The sequence below is a fragment of the Balaenoptera borealis genome (assembly GCF_965194805.1).
Source record: "Balaenoptera borealis genome assembly, chromosome: 4".
NCBI classification, from domain to species: domain Eukaryota; kingdom Metazoa; phylum Chordata; class Mammalia; order Artiodactyla; family Balaenopteridae; genus Balaenoptera; species Balaenoptera borealis.
Window position 1 is genome coordinate 114,826,738 of NC_138861.1, and position 25,023 is coordinate 114,851,760.

General features: G+C 40.5%; 1 protein-coding gene and 1 long non-coding RNA gene across 5 annotated transcripts; one reads left to right on the plus strand and one right to left on the minus strand.

The window, feature by feature from the left end:
- Positions 1 to 1,705: 1,705 nt before the first annotated feature.
- BDH2 (3-hydroxybutyrate dehydrogenase 2) lies at positions 1,706 to 23,967 on the minus strand. 4 transcript variants are annotated; one of them, XM_082389152.1, is made up of 10 exons: positions 23,469 to 23,593; positions 19,812 to 19,903; positions 18,910 to 18,988; positions 17,256 to 17,352; positions 15,468 to 15,576; positions 10,201 to 10,261; positions 8,885 to 8,998; positions 4,873 to 4,931; positions 4,181 to 4,273; positions 1,706 to 1,936 (listed from the first exon to the last, which is right to left on the minus strand). In XM_082389152.1, exons 2-10 carry the CDS (start codon positions 19,881 to 19,883, stop codon positions 1,883 to 1,885), a joined length of 738 nt encoding a protein of 245 aa, XP_082245278.1. In that variant the 5' UTR covers positions 19,884 to 19,903; positions 23,469 to 23,593; the 3' UTR covers positions 1,706 to 1,882. The 4 variants fall into 4 exon arrangements, with proteins under 4 accessions (XP_082245278.1, XP_082245277.1, XP_082245276.1 ...); XM_082389151.1 differs by having other exon boundaries at positions 18,910 to 19,015; XM_082389150.1 differs by lacking the exon at positions 1,706 to 1,936 and adding an exon at positions 21,241 to 21,349 and having other exon boundaries at positions 1,943 to 4,273; positions 18,910 to 19,015; positions 23,469 to 23,546.
- Positions 4,280 to 9,932, plus strand: LOC309627306. The gene is made up of 2 exons (XR_014243667.1): positions 4,280 to 4,373; positions 9,198 to 9,932. It is a non-coding gene; the product is annotated as an uncharacterized lncRNA (long non-coding RNA).
- Positions 23,968 to 25,023: the final 1,056 nt, after the last annotated feature.

The window sequence follows — 25,023 nt, forward strand, 5'->3', positions numbered from 1 at the left end:
ATATATTTTTCCATTTCTTTCAGTCATATGATCATTGATACATCACATGATTTGATCAACACAACTTTGGAGAACATTGAACTTTTTGGCTAGTTTTTCCTTCGTTTTTATTGTTTATAATGTTTTATGGTTTATAGTTATCTCTGAGAGAACTAACTCTGAGGGAGCATTTGTTAATATTTAGAATCCATTTTGCAGTATTCATCATGTGTTTATTTATGTATTTGGCTGCGCAGGGTCTTGGTTGCTGCATGAGAGATCGTCCATCTTCCTTGTGACATGTGGGATCTTTAGTTGCGGCACGCAGGATCTAGTTCCCTGACCAGGAATCAAACCCGGGCCCACTGCATTGCGAGTGCCGAGTCTCAGCCACTGGACCACCAGGAAGTCCCATCATGTGTTTATTTAGAATTCATTTTTTCATAGCTTACATATACATGTATAATGGCTCAGAGCATGAAGTACTTCATAAAAGCTTAAAAGCTTCAGTGTTCATTACTTCACTTGATAAGAAGTTACAGCATTTTGATAATGATACATCAAAAGAAACCCAAGTCATTTGGCCCAACTCCCTAATTTTACAAAGCAAAAAACTAAAATGGAAGAGAAATTGGATGACTTAGGTTCTAGGTAACCAACCAAGCTACATGTGGTCCAGTAGTGGAATACCTGGTCCAGAACCCTAAAGCAAATCTTAAAATCAATGGACTCTTCAGGAATGTTAGTCAAAATATCCTTTGCTGTCAGATTTTATTTTATTTTATTTTTTGCTGTCGGTTTTAACTTACCTTCATCAACTGCATGTTCTTCCTCATACATAAAATTTTAAACTTTCATTGTCCATTTCAAAATTTTCCTTTTTAATGTTACAGTTCTAAGATGAAAGATTAACTGCTCATTTACTGAGTATCTACATGTGCATCATACCATTTGGTCTTTTGAGGTAACAACAAATAAAACACAAACATAAAACCCTGAAACTAAAAGAACAAGAAAAAACTTCTCCCTAGTAATCTGTTATGGAATTATTTTCCATGAATTTAAATTTCTTATTGAAACTTTTATTTTCTTTAATTTTATTTGTTTCCTGTTACATGATTTATTTCTGATTTTTCATCCAGAGACTATTGCTAAGTTTCATGTTCTCTTGTCTGTTATCTCAGAATTTGGTGAGGAAATCTATACTTAATCTAAAAAATATTCTTCAAATTGACAATACTGTAAGGTAGTTAACTATATGTTTCTTATGTCCATGTCAAATATTGCTTATTTTAATAAAGACTTTTTAGTTAGACTAAAAAAAAGTATTTACTTATAAGTGATGACATCCATTAAGTATAAACATCTGATGATTATTTTTCTTTTACATAACAGATCACCAATATATAGTCCTGAACCTAAACTCCTTTAAGTGTAAGTTACTGAAGCCAAACTCCTTTATACCTTTGGTGTTCACTTATAACCGTGTAAAATTTTAAAATTAGTACCCACATACAGACCAATGCAGAATCGTACAAAAATATTTGAATACTGCAAAACAGAAGTAAAATAGAAATGAATAGCTTTTTTCTTAAAAAAAAAAACTTCCTTTTTTCTTCATATTCACATTTTAATTTTATATACTTAGAAATTGAGATTTATTCTTAAAATGTTCTTTTTGCAGTGAGTTCATTATCTCACCTATCTACAATGATTTCAGAAGAGATTAGAAAGAGATGAATATATTTAAAGGATCAGACTCTTGTGAACAATGACATCATCAAAAAGGTCTTGTTTTCATTAATATGCCATTAATAGGAAAGAGAGGATGGGTGAGTTTTCTTCATAAGCAGGTTCACTGTAGACAGGAACGGTCTGCCTTCCCAGCAAGGAGATCCTGAAATCACAAGCTCCAGCCTCCATCAATGATAATAGGATTACCTGTTACATAGGCAGACTGCAGTGATAAACACAAGGAGATAGAACAATTAACCAGGTTGTGTTTCTTCAATTTTCCTGACTGAGATAGCTAAACAGTTTATCCTCATAGTACCAGCAAACCACACTTTTAACAACTAGAAATTAGGAAAATCTGAATTAAATTTCAGGTGATTTAAAACAGTGTTCTTGTGATCTGGATCTGACTGGCCTCTGGCTGGTGTTTGAGCACATGTCACATCATTCTAAGAGTGTCTGGACTCAGAATCAGAAAATTAAGAAATTTTGTGATATAGAGCCATTCCCCGAATTAGGATAAAGTATAGGCTAAAACAGTACATTTTCATTTTGAAACTCAGAAGTATTCTAACTAGCTGAGTTTTATGCCACTGATAAACCTTTGAACATAAGTGTGTCAGTAACAAAGTGGTAATGTCAATTACCAAACAGAATTTTTTAAAAAAGATGTATATTTAGTTAATCAATATACATGGGTAATTCCAGGAACTGAAGCACACTAAATGTCTTTTTAAAATTTATATGAGTAATAATTATTATAATCTATTAACCAAAAAAAAATTCTATACTAGTTTCAGACATACAAATCTGTACAAAACTAAAGGAGTTTAAAAATTACTGATTTTTTTCCCCATAGAATTTTTCATTTTCCAAAGAAAGCTGAAGTGATTCTTGTGGTAGAGGTTTAAAAATGTTTTAACTTAAACATGGATAATAGACTCAAATTTGTGTTCCTAGTTTTAAATTCACCTAAAGCCTACGACAATGGAAGAGGCTGGAAGGAAAGACATCATAACAGGAGTACAGAGTGTTTTAAAGTTCAATATATATTGTATAGCACAGGGAACTCTACTCAATACTCTGTAATGGCCTATATGGGAAAAGAATCTAAAAAAGAGTGGATATATGTATACATATAACTGATTCACTTTGCTGTACACCTGAAACTAACACAACATTGTAAATCAACTATACTCCAATAAAAATTTAAAAAAATAAAATTCAATATATGAAGACTGATCATATAAAGTAGATAAACTAGGGGGTTACTAGACACTCTACCAAGAAACAACCCAATTTCTCCAAGTTTTTTTAAGAAGGCAAGCTTTCTGTTTTACATATGGACTCTTCTGGATCTTTCTAAAAGGACAAAGGTCCTTTTGTTGCACATTTCAAGCCAGAACATTCCCAAATATTTGGTAACCTAAGCTCTGGCTAAACCAGGGCCATTTAGCTTATCAGCAGTACCCGCAAATCAAATGAGCTCTTGTGAAGATACAGATTCAAAGAAATCAGAAAGGTCAATGTACTCAGTCATTCATAATCTGCCTAGTCATTTCCTCAGCTATGAACAACTGTTGTTAATAGTTCTGAGAAGTAGTAATTGCTCTGTCACTAAAACATTTCAACCTCTGTATCTGTCACATTCACCACCACCTGGTGTGCACCAAGTTACACTGAAGAGAAGCTAAGTGATCAGTAACACACCTCCTCACTCCCGCCTATTCCCCTTTCCTTCTCTCTTCTCTCTTACAGTTAGTTCCCTGGTCGTGTACTATTCACAGACATAAAACAGAGGGGATGTCCTTGTGCTTTATACCTTATAAGAAATATTTCTTATGAAAGACTTTCTGCTTCCACAGCTGTTTGCCGTTAAAAAATATACAGTAGCCATTAAGGAAAAAACTGATTACTAAATAGGTGCAAAGTGGAAAGAGACAGAATTAGGAATTTCCATACATGATGATAAATAGGTAAAAATTCATAGGGAAAAAAAAGAGGTACTGGTATTGTTCTAAACAAGTCACCAGTAAAACTGAAAACACCAGATGCTAATTCTGTGTCTCCTGAACGCAAATCTGGTTAACCCTTTCCCCACTTCACCTGAAGCTCTCATAATTTTGGAGGTTCACTGGTTTGATTTACAAATCAAATTTACAAATGGTTTCCCAAATTGTAATTTTTGAAAGTAATTATAAAATTGAGCAATTTAATTTTTTTCAATCCTCCACCACTTCATTTGCTATCAGATTCAGTGACATGTAAAGTTGAATGAGGAAGAGTTGGTGGCTCAGATCAAAGTGGCCTTTCTATGAGCAAATTAAATCAGAACTCATTCCTATCTTGTAAAAGCAGCATCTTAGCACCTACATGCCATCACTCCCTAAATCATACTATTTTGATGAGCAAGTTGTGGCCAAATGTGATTGAGGATAACGAACCCCCTGGGAAGAACAGTGCTTACTTCATCAGAGGCCAGGTACACGCAGAGCAGGGCTATTTCTTCTGCAGTTGCAAATCTTCCTGTTTTCTGTCTCTTTAGGAAATCGCTCAGTGCCTGTAACCGGAAACCATACGGGACATCAGTGATGTGAGCTTGCTTAAGTAACTCACCTGCAACACCTTCAGAAGGTCAAAGGCAAGAGGAATCTACAAAGGTACCACTGGCTTGTTGCCTTGATTAATTATACATGATACAAGATACAGGAGAATATCATTAATATCATTAATTGTGGACCAAACAGGACTGTGGTGACTCCCAATCTACTCAAACTATTTGTTTTATACTAAAACTTACAGAGACTGTGACAGACCAGAAAGATAATATTAAAGAAGAGGTCATTTTCATATTTTTTGAAAATGTGGTAAAATGCACATAATATAAAATTTACCATCTTAACCAATTTGAAGTGTACAGTTCAGCAGTGTTAAGTCCATTCATATTATTGTGCAACAGATCTCCACAATTCTTTTCATCTCGAAAAACTGAAACTCTATACCCATTAAACAATAACTCCCCACTCCCTCTCCCCCAGCCCCTGGCAACCACCCTTCTACTTTCTGTCTCTATGGATTTGTCTACTCTAGGTAAGGAAGGGGCATTTTTTTTTTTTTTTTAACCAGAGGATTTAAACACATTTAAAATAGCAGATATACCTCTTCAGGATTTGGTCTGGCTTGTATTCTTTCCTGCAGAGATGAGGTATCAACCGTTCCTAAATCAAAGGAGGGCATTCAGCTTGGTTACTTACTTAGACTGAAAAAGAAATTGATGATTTAAATTTTAAACTTCCTTTCCATATGATACAACGATCAGTGAAAGCCTTCTCCATGACTTGGAGTGACTATTTCACCTCTACCTGCCTGCTTTTTATTTAATAGGCTCATAAATTCTTTAATAAATTTCTATGATTTTCAAAAACACAGACTATACTTCTTTGTGAAGTATATTAGGCAAAAAATGACACCCAGCATTCCCAGGACATACTTTAGTCACATCACATTGACATGATACTTTATGGATCTTAAGCACTGTTATAGGTATTATCTCAGTTAATCCTTGCAACAACCCTGAGATGTATTATAGATAAAATCATACAAGCACTATATCAGTATAAGGACCCAGACTACCTAATGATCTCAAAAACATTCTCTGCTGTCAGGTTCACTCTGGGGGGATTCTCAGGGACAACTCCACGCCCATCATAGTCCTTGATAACTTAGGTGGCTCTTAACTTTCCTCATTATCTTGCTTATTTTCATTGGTTTTAAATTCCTGTTTTAACCATTGTTTCATATTTCTCATCAAAAAAATATAACTTTATTTTACTTAAAAACAAGAAAAATAATAATGACACTAAAAAATTTTAAATCCCACTTAGTTCACATTCCTTACAGAGCAATTTCCCATACATTTCTGTTAACTTCTGTGATCTGCAAATTCTCTTCAGAGGGCTTTCTTCTGCTGACCGTACTCCCGGAGACCTAAGGTCATAGCAAGTGATTTCACAGTCATACTCTCAGCTCCATCCTTAGACCATGCTCCTGGGTGTGCCATAGATTTGATGTTTGCTTGGAAATCATTTCTTTCTTTTTTTAAAACATTTTTTATTGGGGTATAGTTGATTTACAATGTTGTGTTAGTTTCAGGTGTACAGCAAAGTAAGTCTTTACACATATACATATATCTACTCTTTTTCAGATTCCTATCCCATATAGGTCATTACAGAGTATTGAGTAGATTTCCCTGTGCTATACAGTAGGTCCTTATTAGTTATCTATTTTATATATAGTGGTGTGTATATGTCAGTCCCAATCTTCCAATTTATTATCCTCCCCACCTCGGAAACCATTTCTTAATTTTATTATCATTTGCCATTTCTCTGGAGAGACTGGGAACCTTTGAAATCTGCAAATCCTGGCTCCTTTTTGTTTAACAGCCCTTTCCTTAGCTTGTCTCTGTGCTCTCACATTTCACTGTAAGTAGGCGGCACTTTCAACAGGCCGGGTGGGAGTTGCCTTGGCTACATCACCTGGTTCATCAGGAACGTTTTCTACCCTCCACAGTTACCGCAGGCAATAGTGTTGATGAAATTTCTTAAACCACAAAGCAAAAATCTCTTTGTATCCAATTTCTGGTGATATTTTCCTCCCTTGCCTCATCAATAGCCTCCTTAAAGTCCACGATTCTACCAACAGTGTGTTCAAGGCACCTTAAGCATTCACTTCATGCTCTCCTCAAAATCCTTAAATCTTTAACAGCTTCCTCCCGCTGAGGCAAATGCTCACCGAATCTTACATATGGCTGGTATTAATGACTATTACATGAAAACTGTGTAGCAAGCCTATGCCTCGCACTTAATTCCACTGTCACCTGACTCTGCTGTGTCCCTGGCACAGACTGACACACCATGCCACTGTCCACACCAGGCTGGTGTTGAAGTGTTGTGACTATACTATCAGCACCATCCCAGACACACTCATTCCTTGTCACATTTTCTTCTGTGACTGGCTCAGTGAGTCACAGCTAGTTCCTTGTTCCAGAGAGTGGGAGAATATATTTTCCAATCTTCTGAAAAGTTCAGCTTCAAAACAACCACATTTTCCAAATCATTTTGCCATTTATTCCACTGGGAAAATGGCACCAAGAATAGCTAGACTCAAGTATCACCAATGTGTATGTTAAAACCCAGTGAAACTCTCTCTCCTGTAGCCTCCTCTTTCTTGGTATTACCTATGTTTACCTTTCTAGTCCAAGAAAAATTAAACAGAAAACCTCAATCATGGAAATTCTGTCCCTTGAAGGTTATTTAGTAGTGTCTCCCTTTAATAAGTCAGTGGTTTTCAACCTGAGGGGAGACCATGATGAATTACATCAGAATTTCCAGTGGCGCTTTCCAAACTACACACAGTGTTCCCCATCAACTCCTTCTCCAAATGCCGGCATGCCCCTCAGGTTTTGAAAGCTCCCACAGGTAACTGTGAATTGCTTCTCCTCCCCAAACCCACAATACCGGTTGTGAACTACTAAGAGAAACCTTGATGCTGGACATGCAGTATTGAATTTCTTTTCAGAGAGGAAGTTGATCATTCTTCTTAGGCAGACCTCATTTTACTCTACTTTGCCTTGCTGAGCTTCACAGATACTACATTTGTTTTACAAATTTCAGGGCTGTGCAATGCTTCTTCGAGCAAGTCTATCGGCACCAATTTTCCAACAGCATTTATTTGCTCACTTCATGTCTCTGTGCCACATTTGGTAATTCTCGCAATATTTCAAACTTTTTCATTACTATTATATTTGTTATGGGGATCTGTGATCAGTGATCTTTGATGTGACTACTGCGAAAGGATTATGGCTCCCTGAAGGCTCAGATGATGGTCAGCATTTTTTAGCAATAAAATATTTTTGAATTAAGGTATGTACATTGTTTTTTTAGACACAATGCTATTGCACACTTAATAGACTACAGTATAGTGTGAACATAAATGTCCTTTCTACTCACAATAAGTTCTGCTTTTCTCCTTTCCTTTATATGAGGGGCCAGCATACTTTTTGGTCAAACGCCAGACAGGAAATATTTTTAGCTTTGAGAACCATTTGGTCTGTTTTAACTACTCAACTCTGACTAGCATGAAAGCAAACTTAACCAATATAAAAGCAAACTGGGTGTGGATGTACTCCAATAAAACTGTGTTTACAAAACAGGTGGGAGGCCGGATCTGGCCTGCAGGTCACAGTTTGCTGACCCCCTGTTTACAGCATAAAGGAAGGTATTAATCCCTCCTTTTTGTTTATGGGCCGCCCCAGGTGATGGACATGACTCAGTGTCTCCCTGTGTCTGGGAGGCTCCTCTTTCTTCCTGCCGTCCTGTGAGCATGGTCTACGTTTCAACTTTCCCCTGACGAGGCCATCCTGGGCTTGCTTCCAAAACACCAAGCCCTGGCCAGTTATGTCTCTCAACCACAGGGTTTGGAATTGTCCCCATCCACACAAGTAGCATTTAAACTTTTTGCATCTGTTAAATCAAAATGGCATCACTTGTGCTAAAGCCCATGATACCAAACCTACATTTAATGCCTAACCTAATTGCAGTTTCAACCTTTACCAGAAATGTAATCTTAATCAACCAGTCTGGAATTTTCTGGTCAGCACCAATGAGGTAATTGGGCCCCTGTGGCCCCTCTCTATCCCCCTAGAGGAAGAAGAGGCAACCTGTAGTATAAAACCTGTGCCATCCCCTCCCCCTTAAAAAAGAAGTCCCAGCCCAGAATAACCTTTTTTTTTCTTTTGCCAATGACCTCCTTGCCCCACCCTTCTTTCTATGAAAACCTTCCATTTTTGTATATGACTCCCTGGAGCATCCTTCTAGCTGCTAGATGGGATGCCACTTGATTCATGAATCGTTGAATAAAGCCAATTAGATCTTCAAATTTACTTGGTTGAATTTTGTCTTTTAACACATCTGTGGGTTATTCCTAATGAGTTAGGATCTCTTTCCCAACTTACCGTTGGACTGTTATCTTAATAAGCCTGGACTCTTTTTTCTTTGGAGCTTTTCCCAATGACAATACAACATGTGGTAAACAAGCTTACATAGATACTTTTCACAGTGGCAGCCGGGAGGTCAGAAAGGACAAGTTCATAGTCCCACAGTGCCCAACTCACCTGGACACACACAGTTGCACCGGATACCCTGCTGGATGAAGTCTGCAGCAACAGACTTTGTGAGACCAATCACAGCCGCCTTGGTTGTGCTGTACACACACCTGTTCACAACTCCTGAGAATGAAGGGAAGTTCAACAGTTGAAGGAATAAAAAAACACAGTCAACTTTAGGAAGCAGGAGACCATTGTCATGCTTCCTCACACTCCACCATTTTTAAGATTGTTTTTTTTTGATGTGGACCATTTTAAAGAGTCTTTATTGAATTTGTTACAATATTGCTTCTGTTTTGTGTTTTGGTTGTTTGGCCTCGAGGCATGTGGGATCTGAGCTCCCCGACCAGGGATCGAACCCGTACCCCCTGCATTGGAAGGCGAAGTCTTAACCATTGGACCACCAGGGAAGTCCCTGCACCCTTTCTAAAAATCGATATCAGATTTTCTCCTTTAATAGAGCTAGTTTCTGAATCTGGGAATATAATATCATTATTGGCACAATTCAGTTGAGACTTCAGTGTTGAGATGCTGCACCTAAGTGACAGCAGTGGCTTTAGTTTTTCATCATCAGTTGGTAGAAAAAAGAAATTTAGGGTAAAGCAAAGCAAAACAAAACACAACCCAAACAAACCCAGAGGCTTAGGCACTTCTTTGCATTCCTCTCCTGTGCAGGCTTACTGTGTACATCCTTGCTAAGAGAAGGAATGTTATCTCAGCAGTAACTACTTCATTTTCAACTCGAAATCCATCTGTGCCAGACTGTGCCATTGTCCATCATCTCCACTTTTGCACTGCAATCTGGCCCTTCAACTTGACTTCTCATTTAGGGCTGGATCAAATGTCTTTGTGAAGCACTCCCCCAATCCACAGGCAGAGTTATGTCCCTGCTATTGTAACAGCACTTTGTACAAAGCTCTGTTATAATCCTATCACACTGCAGAAGACGTGCATTTGCCTGACTCTCTCCGCCTTTTAGACTGTGAATTCTTTGGGGTCAGGGACATCTAGTGGGTGTTTAATACATCTTTTTTGATTAATTAAATGTATAAATGTTTCCTTCTCCCAGTTTGATCTTCATTTCCATATCCATTAGAAGGAATAAAAGGGAGAGCAAAGCAAACCAACTTGTATTTAACTTTATGACTGGTTCACATCTAAGGCAAAAGGACTGGTACTTAAGAAACTTTAGAGCAATTTAAAAAAAAGCAGTTTTGAAGTTATGTGTGGGTTTTATGATCTCTGCTATGCTTGTTCCCCAAACCCTTAGCTCTTGAAGGTGTGTGAGTACGTGTGTCATCATGCCCAGAGGAAGACACACCTACCTTTGATGCTCGATGCCACAGAGGACATGTTGATAATGTTGCCAGATCTCTGAGCAAGCATCTGCCAAAACAAAACCAAGGCCAAAAAAAGATGCTATTCTGCAGGCTAAAAATACTACCTCTTTAAAAGATGTGCATTTACTTATGGTTTGCAGGACCATCTCATTAGCTGTTAACATTAAGCACTGTTAAGCATGTTAAGCAGTCTTTTTTTTTTTTTTTAACGGATTTTATTTTATTTTTTCTTTTTCTGGTCATGCTACACAGCTTGTGAGATCTTAGTTCCTTGACCAGGGATTGAACCCGGGCCTTTGGCAGTAAAATCACAGAGTCCCAACCACTGGACCACCAGGGAATTCCCTGTTAAGCAGTCTTAATGGTCTCACCCAATCACTGCTGGGAATTGATGGCTTATGTCCACATTGGCAGGAACATTTCCCAGGGGTTTACTGCCTTCCTGCGGCACAAAAGCATCAGCAAGACCAAGAAGGAACTCTGAGCTGAATGAAAGGCTAAAGAACGTTAATGTTACTGTATGTTCCTGATGGAAAACTCTGTCTCCATTCATCACATATTCAACATATAGTTGAATACCTACTGTGGTCAGGTACAGTGGTAGGTCCAGGAGATTCAAAGAGAAATGACTCAGTCCCTGCCTGCCTATAGAGCTGCCAGTCTGATTGAAGTGGCTGATATAACCTGCATCCAGCAACAGGAAAGACTGTCACTGGGGAGGGGGCGGACGTGGAAAGAAGGGATCAGGCTGTAGAGCACTCAGAGGAGGGCTTATGTTTCGAAAGCTAGAGCGTTAATCAGAAAAATAAAAGAGTCTTCCCACGGAAGTGGGAAGAAGGGATGGGTCTGGCTGCAAGACAGAATGTGGGAGGAATAAAGCTGCAGAGGCCAGCGGGGCTAAATTTAGGAATTTTGGCTTTACCCTGAAGGCAATTCGGTGGAGACAATGAGGGGTTTAATGCAGAGGGGGAGTGGCATGTTCAGGTTCGAAGATTACAGATTACTCTGGCATCTTGTAGAGGAGAGCACTGGAAGCCGATGCAGGGATTCAGGAAAGGAGTAATGAAAGCAGAGAGCAGAAATGTCTGTGGGTAACAGGGGCGGAGACAGCTGAGGTACATGAGCAGGACTTGGTACATGGTTACACGCAGTGAGGGCTGCTCCCCGTCTCCGGCAGCATTTCCTAAGAATACGTCCTTCAGAATCCCGCACGGGAAGTGTGAAAGTCTTAAGAGGAGGGTCTGTGGCTGTTCTGCCCTCCTAGACAGGGTACACAGCAGCCAGTCAATACATTTCAGGGAATCAAAACCTCTTGAGGTGCTAGGTTAAAGTGCAGATTGCTGAGCTCTGCCCCAGACCTAAACAAATACATCACTGAAAAAAGCTGCTATGAATTAAAAAATGTTTTCGGATGAACTTATATTTAATTAAACGATGTATGTATGTTTTCAAGATGATATAGGTATATGCAAGGGCATGGGTATCCACCCATCAATGTTTCGGGGGAAGAAGCAAGAGTTGGAGAGAATTCCTGCCTCGTGGGCACTAACTTACTGAAATCAGAGGCTGCGGGGATGACCATAAAGAACAAGGAGGAGGTGGTGAAGAGTTGAAATAAGTGCTGGGGGAGATGGAGAACAGAGGAAGGAGAACCAGGATATGCTCTGTCATGAAAATCAAGTAAAGAAAGAGCTTCTAAGAGGGAGGAGTCTCAGTAGGCAGTGTAAAGGGTCCAAGAGAAAAATCACTTCTGCTGGGGTGAGTTTATCCAGCAGCTTTCAAGGAGGTGTAGGAATGGAGAAGGTGAATAACTGGATGATCCAGGGATGAGTTTGCCAAGATTCTATTTTTCCTTATAGTATTCTTACTTTCTGTTTTGATACTTTGCTACTAATCGTACCTAAGAGCAGAAAGTCTAAAACAACCCTAAGGTATTATGTTGAATGGATTAAAAGGATAAAAGGAGAGGCTGAGGTGACCCAGTGAAATCCAGAAGATGGCAGGGAAAGAAGATATTGAACCCAACTTGTTTGTCTATATAATAAAGAGGATCATAATGAAATGGGGTCCTCATAAAAAAAAGACCAGGAAAATTAGTAAAACATACCAGTGTTGAAAACTAAGCCTTAAAAGTATTCTTTCTTATCCAGTTTAGCAAATAACATAACCCATTTTAATTAATTTATTTTCCCAGTTTCACTGAGGTATAATTGATAATATATACAACCCATTTTTAATACATATGGAATACATGTAGCCCAATTTAATATATAAAGATGGGCTATTAAATAAGTTCAGTCTCCGATCTTCTGAAATGCAATAAAATCCTCAGGCAGAACTTTAGAAAACAGTCACCTGGGAGGTGCTGGTGCTGCCCCCTAACACTTGGACTGTCCATTCAGCCCAGGTCTAGCCGCTGATTCTAGAGCCCACAGTCCTTGCGTCCTTCTGTGCTGCCTTCGCAACACCAGCTCAGCACCTGCTGTCATGGTGTGAATGCTCTTCTTGGCTCTGCATGCAACAGCCCTCTCTGGCAGGTACAACAATAAAGTGAAGTGCCTGGATGTAGTAATGCTGTCTAGGATTGATCTCTCAGAAGCTCAGGCAGATGCTACAAAGAGCTCGGAAGATTCCCTCTAGCTGCATCTAGTTAGTCCTACTGTGACGCAGCTCTTCTGCCCCCACTGACCAGAGCCCAGCTCCTAAACCTGGCAGACCTTGGCTTCTTGGGTCTTCAGTGATTCCATGCCTGACCTCCACCTGGACTGACAACCTAGATTCATTTCTTCATCCAGCAAATGTTTGCTAAGCAGCTCTACGTGCGAGAGACTCTTCTAAGATATAGCAAAGGAGGAGAACACCCAAATATCCAAGACCTCCCTGAACCCTTGTTGTAATGGATCCTCTCTTCTGGTGGACCTTGGATTCTACACTGACCTCTTTTCACAGTATTTTTAATTTGTTCTCTGCCTTCTGACTGCTCTTCCAGTCTTGGAATGGTTTTCTGTATGCTTACCCATGAACAAAAAATTCCTACAAGTGTTCCTATGTTTTGACCATCTGACCTTTCAAATCTGCCTAGACTCTAAATCCTGGCTTCCCCTGGAAAGTTCTATCTGGTATATGTGCGTCATGGTTAATGAACATAATTAGGGCTGGAAAGGATTGTGTAATCTATCACCCTCATTTTAAATAGAAGAAATAGACACCGAGAGAGCACAGGTGCCATCTCCCAGGTCCTGTGGCGAACTTAGGGGCACAGCTCAGGCTGTCCCCAAGGTCTTCCAAAGCCAGATTCCAAAATCCCAGGTGAGGTCGGTTAGGGTCACTTTAACAAGTGGCACCAACTCATTCTGACTCCTCATCCCAGTCATTAATAACTCTTAGGATTTCTTACAGATGAGTTTCATTGGCTCATATGGATTATTGTTAAGATGCTTTAAATCATAGACAAACTCACTAATTTGCAAGTTAATGTTTGATATTTTAAAAGTTAACACTTAACAAGTTTAAATTTCAGCTCCACTGTATCTCACACCTATGTCCTTCCCTGATATTTGTCAAGCATTCAGTACTACAAATGAGTCTCATGTATGTGTAAGTCTTATTCATTTGACCTGAGCTTTCCTCTTTTACCACAGCCTCTGCTTTTCCTCATATCCTATGCTAAGGATTAGTCTTCAAAAAATACATTTAAGTTCCAAATAACAGATTCTCATGAACTCCAAATAAGCAAAAAAAAGGCAATTTATATTTTTTAAAAATTTGCTAGTTCAACATTCCATGAGCCAACCCAAAGATTCCTTCTAGGGGCTAAACAAGTAGATTAAAACAAATTTAGTTTTTTTTAGTTACTAGGTCAATTTCTCTAATTTTCCTTTTAGCATTCATCTGTATCCTTCTTGACATTAGGCTGAATGTCCAGAGCAAAGTATCTGCCCTGCCTTGCCATCAAAAAACTCTTCTCCTGCCCTGGGTTGGGCAGCATTCAGTATGTCAGTTATCTAATCCAGCTGGGATGGAAGAGAAGCATGGCTCTTCTGCATTTCACTAGGGTTCAGCTTACAACCTTGAACTGAGCTGGTTCTGTACAAAGTCAACCTCGTTCATTGTCTGAGCCTGTGTTGTCTGCTACTACTGGCTTATAAGATCATTTGAAGTCAATGTTTTTCATACTTATACCCCCCCCCTCCCCCAGAGAACCTAGTGTGGTGCTTTCCATCAAAAGGCACTTAATGCTTGTTTGTAAAATAAAATGAAAAACAGTCAGGAGTTGTGTGAAGGCTGGCAAATTCAAGGGTAGCAGACTCAGGAGGAATACTGTCTCCTTAGCACACACTGTCTCTCACCTCTCTGGTACCTCTGTGGCTCAGCTAAAAGCAGGAGTGCAAGGAGAATACTCGGGGTACAGAAAAGCAATGGGGTACATCCACCTTGAGATGGGGGGGCCAAGATGCTGACATTCAAGAAGGGGCCCAACTTCAAGGGTTCAAATCCTGGCTCTAACCACTTGCTAGTTACATGACCTTGGGCGAGTTATCTAACCTCCCAGTTTCATCCTTCTGCACAGTGGCTGTGATAGTACCTACCTCATCGGACTGCTTTGGTCCCACATGCCCCCTTGCTGTTCCAATCCCTGGAACCCTCTTCCCAGATACTTGAATGGTCAGCTTGCTCACTTCATTGGGACCTCTATGAAAATTTCACCTTATTAATGAGGCCCTCCTGCTAGACCTCACTGATAGCCTAGCTTCTTTTTTTTTTTTTTTTTTTTTTGGCCATGCTGAGCAGCTTGTGAGATCTTAGTTTCCCAACCAGGGACTGAACCTGGGCCACCGCAGTGAAAGTGCTAAGTCCTAACCACTGGACTGCCAGGGAATTCCCTAACCTAGCTTCTTTTAAATTCACTGTACTTATAACCACCACACACGTTAGAGTTTATTTGATTACACATTATCGTATCTCGCCCCTCAAAATAGGACCTCCCTTATAGAAAGGACTTTGTTTAGTTCTCTGATGTGCCTTCTGCACCTGGAAAGCAGCCTGGCACGTGGTGCTTAATATTCCTTGAATGAATGAAGTGGAAAGTTAAGTGAGTTAATTTCTAGTAAATGCTTTGATATAAATGTTCAATACAGGTTAGTCATTATGTCAGCTATTATCACTCTTCAGAGGAGGGATCCTCTCTGGATGTCCAGTATGGAGACCTACTTATCCAGTGGTACTTATCCTAGCGGTGGTGGTCACCTTACTTTGGGAAGAAACGCCTTGATCATCAGGTACATGCTGCGGATGTTGAGATTCACTGAGAAGTCCCAGTCTTTTTCCTCACAGTCCAGGATGGTTCCATGATGGACGAAACTGCCAGTATGATTAAACAATGGGGAAAAAGATGATCATTTAGAAAAATTTCTACTTCAATTTCCTTATCCTTTTTATTGTCATTTATTGGCTTAGACCATTGTCCTTTCCCTTAGCAAGATTAACAATTCAGAGTATCACTGAGTACATTAGGTGCGGAAGTATCCCAACGACATAAGCTAAAAAAATTTATTTGAAGACAAAATCCTTCTTTTAAAAGAAGGCAGGAGTTAGAAGCCACCAAACATAAGAAACTCTATACCTGCTGCGCAGGAAACATCACTGCCATTAAAAACAAACAAATGAGAACAGGACGCTTGTCTTAACTCCTATTTCAAGAGCAAGAGCGCCCTCAGGTGGCACAGATTTAACATTCTCAAGGGAAATCAAAACTGCAAGGAAAACAAGTGTCTCAACATCTCAGGGTAGCAAAGTAATACCCCTACTGTACAGTTCTAACATACGGAGTAAACAACGCAGAACAGGACAAAACCTTTAAAATAACCTTCCCTCTTTTTGAAGTCACACTTCCTCAAGGAAGCTTTCTAAACACTGGAGTCCTAACTGATTGCACTGTCCCCTAGACCAAAATTATGTAATTAATTATAACATATTGTCGGCTGTGATCCCTATGCACCACTGTATTTCTAGTTCAACTGAATGACAGAAAGAACCACATGCTCTATTTCTGTATCCCTTACACTGCTGAAAATTTAACAGAGGCTCAAAAACTAATTTTGCTAGTTGTTTTTTTCATGGCTCTGGGTATATTCTCATATGAGGAATGAGCAGGTTATTTATAAACTAGATCATCACAATCGTTACTTTAATTTCCATACATTGTAACATATGATAAACTATGGATAAACTGAGATTTTTTTTTTTTTACTCTGAATCATGATTGGGAAGAACCACAGAAATATATTAGAAGGCTCTAGAATTTTTCTACCAATGCAGCAGTACAAATGTAACACTACACAAGAAAAGTGGGATATCGGAGGTATCTACTGAGTTCCTGGTTCCTCACATCTACTGTCATGCCTGAGAAGGGACAGTGGGTACCAGCACTCGCTGTATCTACACGTAGCTGCTCCAGGTCCAGCTTTTCATCATTCATGCATGGTTCAGCAAGCTTGGTACCACCCTAATAAGTTTATTTAAGCCATTCTCTTTGTGCCGTGTATAAAGGTACAACGTGAACCTTCTTTTGCTGGGATTGATTGTCCCAGTAAGAAACACAGAGCTTGGGAGGTATAAAGGACTTACTAGAATATGCCAAAAAATTGGCAACATCGTCATTTCAATAAACTGAGTACTTGGCTTCTGGTATATATACTTCACTTTAAAGGCACTCTACTGGAAAACAGTTTTTCTTCTTATTTTATAAGTCCTGGTACAGCAACAAGTCCATTGGCATGAGCCTGTTACCAGCCCTGGTAGAGCAGTAGCGTTAGTGCTGGTTGCCTTGCGTGACCTTAACTGCCTTTAGGCCCCAAGCCCATGTCAATGTCTATGGCTGTCTTACTTGTAATAAAAATCCTGTCCAAAATCTAGCCATATTCCCCAAGGAATATGTTATGGTTCACAGTGAATAATTTTGCCATATTATCAAAATTCTTTTAGTGAAAGTTGCAGAAAGCTTTCTGTAAGGAGAGTGAAATTAAAAAGCTATGAATTACCCAGCAACATTAAAGAGAACATCAAGTCTCTCAATGTCATTGGCGAACTGATCAATTTGTTTCTTCTTTGTGACATCAAGGACCTGAGTCTGAATACCTGAAAAATAAAACAAAGGACACTATTTCCCTATACTTATAGAGAATGGTTGGCCTTGAAGATTTAGCTGTTTCGAAGTGTGAAGATGGCAATATCTGTCCAGTTGGGCTTTGTAGGATTGCTGACCATTCGTAGGGTCTTCACAATCTGAAGACTCTCAGTAAAAATCTTGAAGTCCACCCCACTTTGACCACCCAATAACATGTCTCTTTCTCCCTCTCTCTCTCTATTCTCTGAAATGAATGATACAGGCCTTTTCTGAGTAAAGACTTCACAGTGAAGTATGAATGATCTACAGCAGATGCTTCTTAGTAAGCCAGCAGTAATAGCTGAGAGTTGGCTCATTTTAGCCCATTCTTTCCCCCCAGAGGTTGAGTCAGTGCTACAGTAGTGCTGAATTCTGTCTGTGTGAAGGGGAAGGGCAGGGGCGGTGGATAAGGGATTGTTTCTACTTGCGCACTTTACCTTTATGTTAATTCTATTATTTTTTAGAAATGACTCTGTTGGCCAAGGGTGCCATCACTTACTTCTGGACAAAATTACAAGTAGAAGAAATGAGAGGCCAGAAGAGGGGATGAAATACTTGAAAGCCAGACATAAGAGATCTGGCATGGGGTCTGAGAGATACATACTGCACTACCTACGGAAAACCCCTGAACATTCTCTAATGAAAGCAGCAGTTATTATTTTTATACTTAAAGAATATATATATATAGTTTATTATTCTCTTTTGGATATAGAAAGAAAAGGTTATAAACAAAGAAAGACAAGACTGAAATTGAGTTTCAGAAAGACTTCTTTTCTTCTATGCTTTTCTATTCCAACAGTTTGACTTTGACTTACAGGAATTATAATTCAGTGTAAGTCTAATGCAGTTAACTAGGTCAGTGAAATGATTTGTGTTTGATCATGGAACCTGTTCTATTTTGCTGGAATAGTCGATTTCCAGGTGAGTTCTCTGTTCTGCTTTCTTTCAGAGTAACTCAAACTGAAGTCCTCTGGTGTTGGAGTTAGGTTCAGTGTGGTGCTGTAAGGGGTAATACACACCTAAATAATCTGGGTAATCTCTTAGGGTTTCTGGTCATGATATTGAAACCAATATTCTTAAACTTAATTTTCACCTGTTTCTTTTAACATTTTAAATGTCAAGTTTAAATGTAAATTTTACTAGATAATTTAAAATTATGCCTATGGCTCACATCATGTTTCTCTTGGATAGCGCTGCCCTCAGAGGAGGGGGGCACAGTTGTCATCAAAAGTTAACATAACAACTGTTAAGTGTTCACATATGATTTTGTAATTAGCTACTGAATCCTTCGACATGTTGGATAAATTAAAAATTTTAAGTATATAGCTTAAATACTTTGTTTACATTTAAGTGTACAGATTTTTGTCTCTAGGTTCACAGAATACAAATTTGATATCAGAGAATCAGGCTCTAAAAAGAAGGCCAGTGGAGCTGAACAGCTAAGGAATTTTCTTTCAACATGTAGGTACTAATGCTTTATAATCCCTTGTAGACTCTGAATCCCAGATTCAAGCTGCGGAGTTGCTTACCTGGGTACTTTTCCAGTTCCTGAAGTTTGGACTCATTGATATCCGTGGCTATGACTTTGGCACCTTCTCTCGCAAAAGCCTGGTAGACACAATGCACAAATACATCCTTTGTTTACATGGTTAAACTGCTCTCATGAACTGAAAGTCATTTAGCCTTTCTCTTTTATCTTATTTTCACTGTTGTTTTCCCTATAAAATGGGTGGAATTTCAAACTATCTAGTCTCACCTCATCCTTCCCATTGTTACTATTTTTATCATTAATTAGAACAACGTGACATACATTGTGCTTGTCAGCCGACTTTGTCCCTTTAATACCAAATAAACGTTTTTTTAAAAAAAACTAGGATTCTGTTATTAAACACCTCTCAAAATACTATTATTTTTTGATTTGATAGCATGCATTCTATTTCTGAGCAGGTGAGTAAACCCCAAATAGTAAGAGAAAATGGGTTATATCAACACTTTTCCTCCTAATAACAGTGCATTATTAGCTCTGGTGGGGGGCTTCATGTGTGAGAAGTTGATATAAATCAGAAGGCAAAGGTAACTTGATAGTCTCATAACTCTGGAGTTCTATATCTGGACTGACATAATTTCAGAAAGCCATGCACTTCTGTAGGGTCCCTGCAGTAAATTTATTACGGTGCAGAGGAACTGAGGCAGAGAGAGAAGTTTCTCAGGTCAAAGGTTATCAGTGATGTCACATGTGAGGTATTCATTCCTTTATCTGCCTGGAGTTAGGAGTAGCCACTTTTCTTTTTGTAACTTAAGACAACAGAAGCAGAAGAAAACAGAACAGAAGAAAAAAAAAAAAAGAGCAGAATTAAATACCCATGGAACCCGTCCACATAATTCAATACCTCAAAAGTTAGTAAGCAAACAACAAAAGATAATAACTTACTAAGGTAGCTGCCCGGCCAATCCCCTGAGCAGCTGCTGTCAGGACGATGACCTTCCCGTCAAGTCGACCCATAATGGAACCTGTAGTTTAATCTATAGACATGTGTATTTAATGGCTTACACTGTAGCACATGGCCTTGTGCAGTATTGTCTAGAAGGAACGGTTCAATGCACTCCTTTAAGAACCTGACGACAGCACCTCTGTACAAATACTCCTACCACTTGAGAATATTCCCATCATTCTCCAAGAATGATTACTCTAAATACCTAGCTTTGCATATGAAAAACATTTAGCAAAAACCACTGAAGTGATAACTGGTGACAGACAGACATCGGACTTTGACCCATGTTCAGATTTTTTCAGTACCCGGAGAAGTCAGCCTCTGGTGCTGATACAGCAGCATCCCCTCACTACCACCCACCCTCCCCGCTGGCCCTCCCTGCACACACTGCTATGGCACTGGATGGGTCCTTACTACTTGGGGCTGCTTCTTGCTTCCTCTCTTGTAAACTTTTCTTGGGGTCTGCACTATTAACCATCTGTGTTTTTTCCATGTCCCTTGGGAAGATTTCACAGTTGGCCTCAGAGAGTCATTGAAAAAAAAGAGTTGGAAAATCAGATCATGTCCAATACCCCCATTTCACAGATGAGAGAACTGATTTGACCTGCTCAAGGTCATAGAACTGGGCAACGGCTGAGCCAGAACCAAACTCAGGTCTCCTGACTCTTTTGCTATGTGAACATTCTACCCCACAACGCCGCTGATCCTGTTTTAAAGTTTAAGCATTCAGCAGTAACACTTTAACAGACGCAATCAGTAATTTTTAAAAGGGAGGACTGAGAAATTCTGACATAGGGGAAATATGATATGCAGAAGATATTTGGTCAGTGCTTGGACTGTAGATCTCAGAGTGAGAGGAATGGCTAGTGATGAGGTTGGGGGTAGTGAAGAGTCAAATGATGGTTAAATGAGGCTGTCTGCAAGGAACCAAGTCCCTTCTCTTACCCTGCTGTTCTTAGTGTGTGCCTCTGACCACACACCAACCACAAAATGGCTGCTTTCTCCCAAGACATCGTATCTGCATTCCAGGCAGAAAGAAGGAAAGGAGCAAAAGCCAAAAGTCTTTCAGAGGCCTCACCTTTCTATTCAAGGAGTAAGCCTTCCTCAGAAATTCCAGCCAGTGTTTTATTGGCCAGCTCTAGCAGTGGAGGCTAAGAATCTGAGTTTGTTTTCCAGGCTTTACAAAGTAAAAAGGTGCGGGTGAGCACGTGAGTTGGGTGGATGTTGAGTGAACTAACTGAAACAGCACATGCACAAAATAAGGTCCACAATCAGTCTGCTCAATTACCTGCCTGATAAAGAGTACAGGTAGCTAGCTAGTCTTGCCTGGAGGGCTCACATAATCCAGTCATTTCTTTTTGAACTTACCTCTGTTCTCTTCAGCCAAACTTTGCTTTCTGCTGTACCCAATGTGCACTCACCCGATTTCAAGGCTGCACCCTTTGTGCAAGCTCTCCTTTCTGAGGGCTAGTTACTCCTGTGGGCAATGGGCAATGGGCAATGAGGTTTTTAAGAGCATGACATGATCAGATGTGTATTCTAGAAAGCTCACAGTGGAGAACAGACCTGGGGAGGGAGTGAGCAGGCGAGAGCAGGGGGTTTCCTTCGGAGGTGGCGGCAGTGGTGCAGAGACAGTGGAGAAACAGCAGGGACGGAGAGCAGGGGTGGGTGAGGGAAGTGTTTAAGAGTTGACATAGGGCCTGGTCACCAGTGCACAGACTTCAAAGAGATTACGTGGCTTGCCCAGTGTTTCACGGCTATGAATTCAAACCTAGGCCTCCTGATTGAGGGTCCAAGAGAAGACCTTGTGGTTCTAAATCCCCACGCGGCGCCAGGGGCCTGCGGAACAGGTGCCCGGTAACTGACCACGAGGCCGGCGCTGTGCTCTGAAACCCATCGGCGAGTTTGTGCAGAGGCCACCTCCCCCTGGCCTTTCCCAGCCGGTGCCTGGGTGCGGCACGAACGCTAAGGCAGGCCCATTTCTGGGACACATCGAGCTCCTCCCGCCGGCCTTGCGGACCCTCCCGCGCCGCTGTGAAGGATGAGCCCACACCGCCCATCTCAGCGTCCCTCGCTCCCTCCCTTGCGGGCAGACTTACGTCGTGGTCTGCTGGCTCTCCCAGCCTTACCTAGTTCCCTACTCATTTTCTCTCGCACCAGCATTTCCCTTAATAAATCCCGTGCGTGTTTAACTCTCGGAGTCAGCTTCTCGGAGGGCCAGACTAACAGCGCGTTTTTATAAGAGCTTACTCCAGGGACTAGCTTACGACTTCACTGATGGTCTCTGATTGACGGAGAGCTGGGCTTTTACAATGCCTGACCTACTCTGATGCAATGAATTTTCAGCTTTTTTTTTCTTCTTACACGAGTGATACGTTTTTACTTAAAACATGGTTAAGAGTCGAAACTCCAGTAATCTTTACCCTCCCCCAATCTTGAGCATGATGTATTAAAAAGCTGCTATTTTACACTACTGCCAGTAGTGACTTTTGGCCCATGACACTGTGAAGGCACATTGCAAATGTTTCCCTAGGAGGCTTTGACACCCAGAGAAGCACTTACTAAACAACTGCTGAAGCACAGGGCAGCCGTTTTGCTCACTATGAAAAGCTCCCCCGAGCTGTCCGCCCTATTTTCTGGGACCAGATTTTCGAACCAAAGCCTTACTACTAGATATAACTGCACTATTACATTAAAACGGATTTGTTTGGGAAAATGAGTGCAAACATGGGCTGAAATGGTGAAATGAGGCAACTTTCAATAAATCCAATGTGAAAACCAGACATGATGGATTTCTTACTCTAAACATTGGAATCAAAGTGTTAAGGGTTTTTTTGCCGCGCCGTAGGCCTTATGTGCTGTTATTTCCCCCACCAGGGATTGAACCCGGGCCCCAGCAGTGAAAGCACCAAGTCCTAACCACTGGACCACCAGGGAATTCCCTCAAAGTGTTAATTTTTGATTAGCAGAGACACAGAGCATTTTCAGGAACTCTTTCTTCATGAGCCAGGAAAACAATGTCCACTTTGCCACTGTAAAATCCTCTCCTTTGGCTATTTTGAAAAACCTACGGGAGTTTCAAACTTATTAAAAACCCATCCTTATCCTGAACTAACGTCTAAGTTTAATCCTGAAAAAAGGTAATGTGCAAAACTAACATCTGAAAAGAAAACCTCTCCTTTTCCCCGGCCAAAGTTTCATTTAAAATATATTGGGAGGGCTTCCCTGGTGGCACAGTGGTTAAGAATCCGCCTGCCAATGCAGGGGACACAGGTTCGAGCTCTAGTCGGGGAAGATCCCACATGCCGCGGAGCAACTAAGTCCGTGCGCCACAACTACTGAGTCTGCGCTCTAGTGCCCACGAGCCACAACTACTGAGCCCACGCACCACAACTATTGAAGCCCGCGCGCCTAGAGCCCGTGCTCCGCAACGAGAGGCCACGGCAATGAGAAGCCCGCGCACCGCAACGAAGAGCAGCCCCCGCTCGCCGCAACTAGAGAAAGCCCGCGGGCAGCAACGAAGACCCAACGCAGCCAAAAATAAATAAATAAATAAATCTATTTAAAATAAAATAAAATATATTGGGAAATCTTACTTTAAAGCAGCAAGTTGATGGCGTCCTCCAGATCACTGCGCGGGCAACAAACTTAAGACCTTTGTGCAAAAACAGGTCAGGTCCCTAATGCATGTTGGGATTTGTAGTTCAGGTTCCTCGTTTTTAGAAAATGATTCGCACATTCACATACTTTATATGTAATGTGCTGCCATCTAGTGGAGCTCAGGTAGAACTGTTAACTCCAATTACGTAGAAGGTGAAAAGCAGAAAAGCATCTTACCTAGAATGTTGAAATCATTTCCTTCACTAATTTAACCTAAGTCCTTCTCTTTTATTAGAACCTACTATGTGCTGCTCTGGGAGCACTCAAAGATTGAATGAGCCAGGAATTGCATGTGGAAGTTAGCAACAAAATAGAAGGAACCCAGGTCATTGAAGATACTGGAGCCTTCCTTCCCGGACCCTGACCTAGATAGTTTAGAGGGAGGGAAATAAAAATTCTCTTGTGCTTTTTAAGGTATAGGTAGTTATTTTGGCACACGCAGTCTATTCTAACACTAATATATACTTAGTGGCAGAATGCAGGCATCCTGAGTACACTGAGGGGGTTGAGTCTGGGGAACTTCAAAGTGCATTGTTGGGTAAGAGCAAAAAATCAGGTTTGGCTGAAGAGAACAGAAATATCAGATCAAAAAGGATGGACTAGATCCTGTGAGCCCTCTCTAGAGGCTTAGTAACTCATCACTTTATCAGGTGTGTAACTGAGCCGAGACTGTTTAGGCTATTTTGTGCATGGGCTATTTAAGTAGGGCTCACTCAACACCCACCCAACTGACTTTCCCTGCCTTTTACTTTATAAAGGCTGGAAAACAGCTATCAAATTCCTAGCGTTCTTTGCTACTAGAGCTGGCCAATGAAACATAGGCTGAAATCTCTGAGGGCTTCCTTCTTGGATAAAAAGATGATGCCTCTCTGAAAGGCTTTTGACTTTTGCTCCTTCCCTTCTTTTCTCCTGGAATGCATCTATGATGCCTAGGGACATGGCAGCCATGTTGTGACTTGGTGTGAGGTCAGACGCATAAAGACAGCTGGGTGAGAGAAGGAACCTGGTTCCTTGAAGACAGCCTCAAGACAACAGCCCTAGACTAACTCCTCTGGATTTCTTATGTGAGAAAAATAAACTTCTTTAGATCACTTTTTTGCTCTTGGAGCTAAGTGTATTTATAATAGTCACAGTGGCTCAGAACAAAGGCTGTGAAGTCAGAAGGATAAAGGTAAGTCCCACATCTTTCCCTCACTAGCTAAGTCACTTAACTATAAATCTCAGTTTTCTCATCCTTGAAATAGTCATAGCACTTACCTCAGGGATGTTGTGAGGAAGGACTCGGCATTTAAAACCATCAGTACAGTATGTTACATTTGTACTTAATGATTATTACAAATTCAATTATAATGGATAGCAAATATTGCCCTTTAAAAATTAAAAAAAAACCCCCAAATCCCTGACCTAGTTTCTGCATGTCTTTGGTAACTGAACCTCATTGCCCTACTCTAGCTTCTAATGTTGGGTCTAATGATCTGTAACCACATCCAG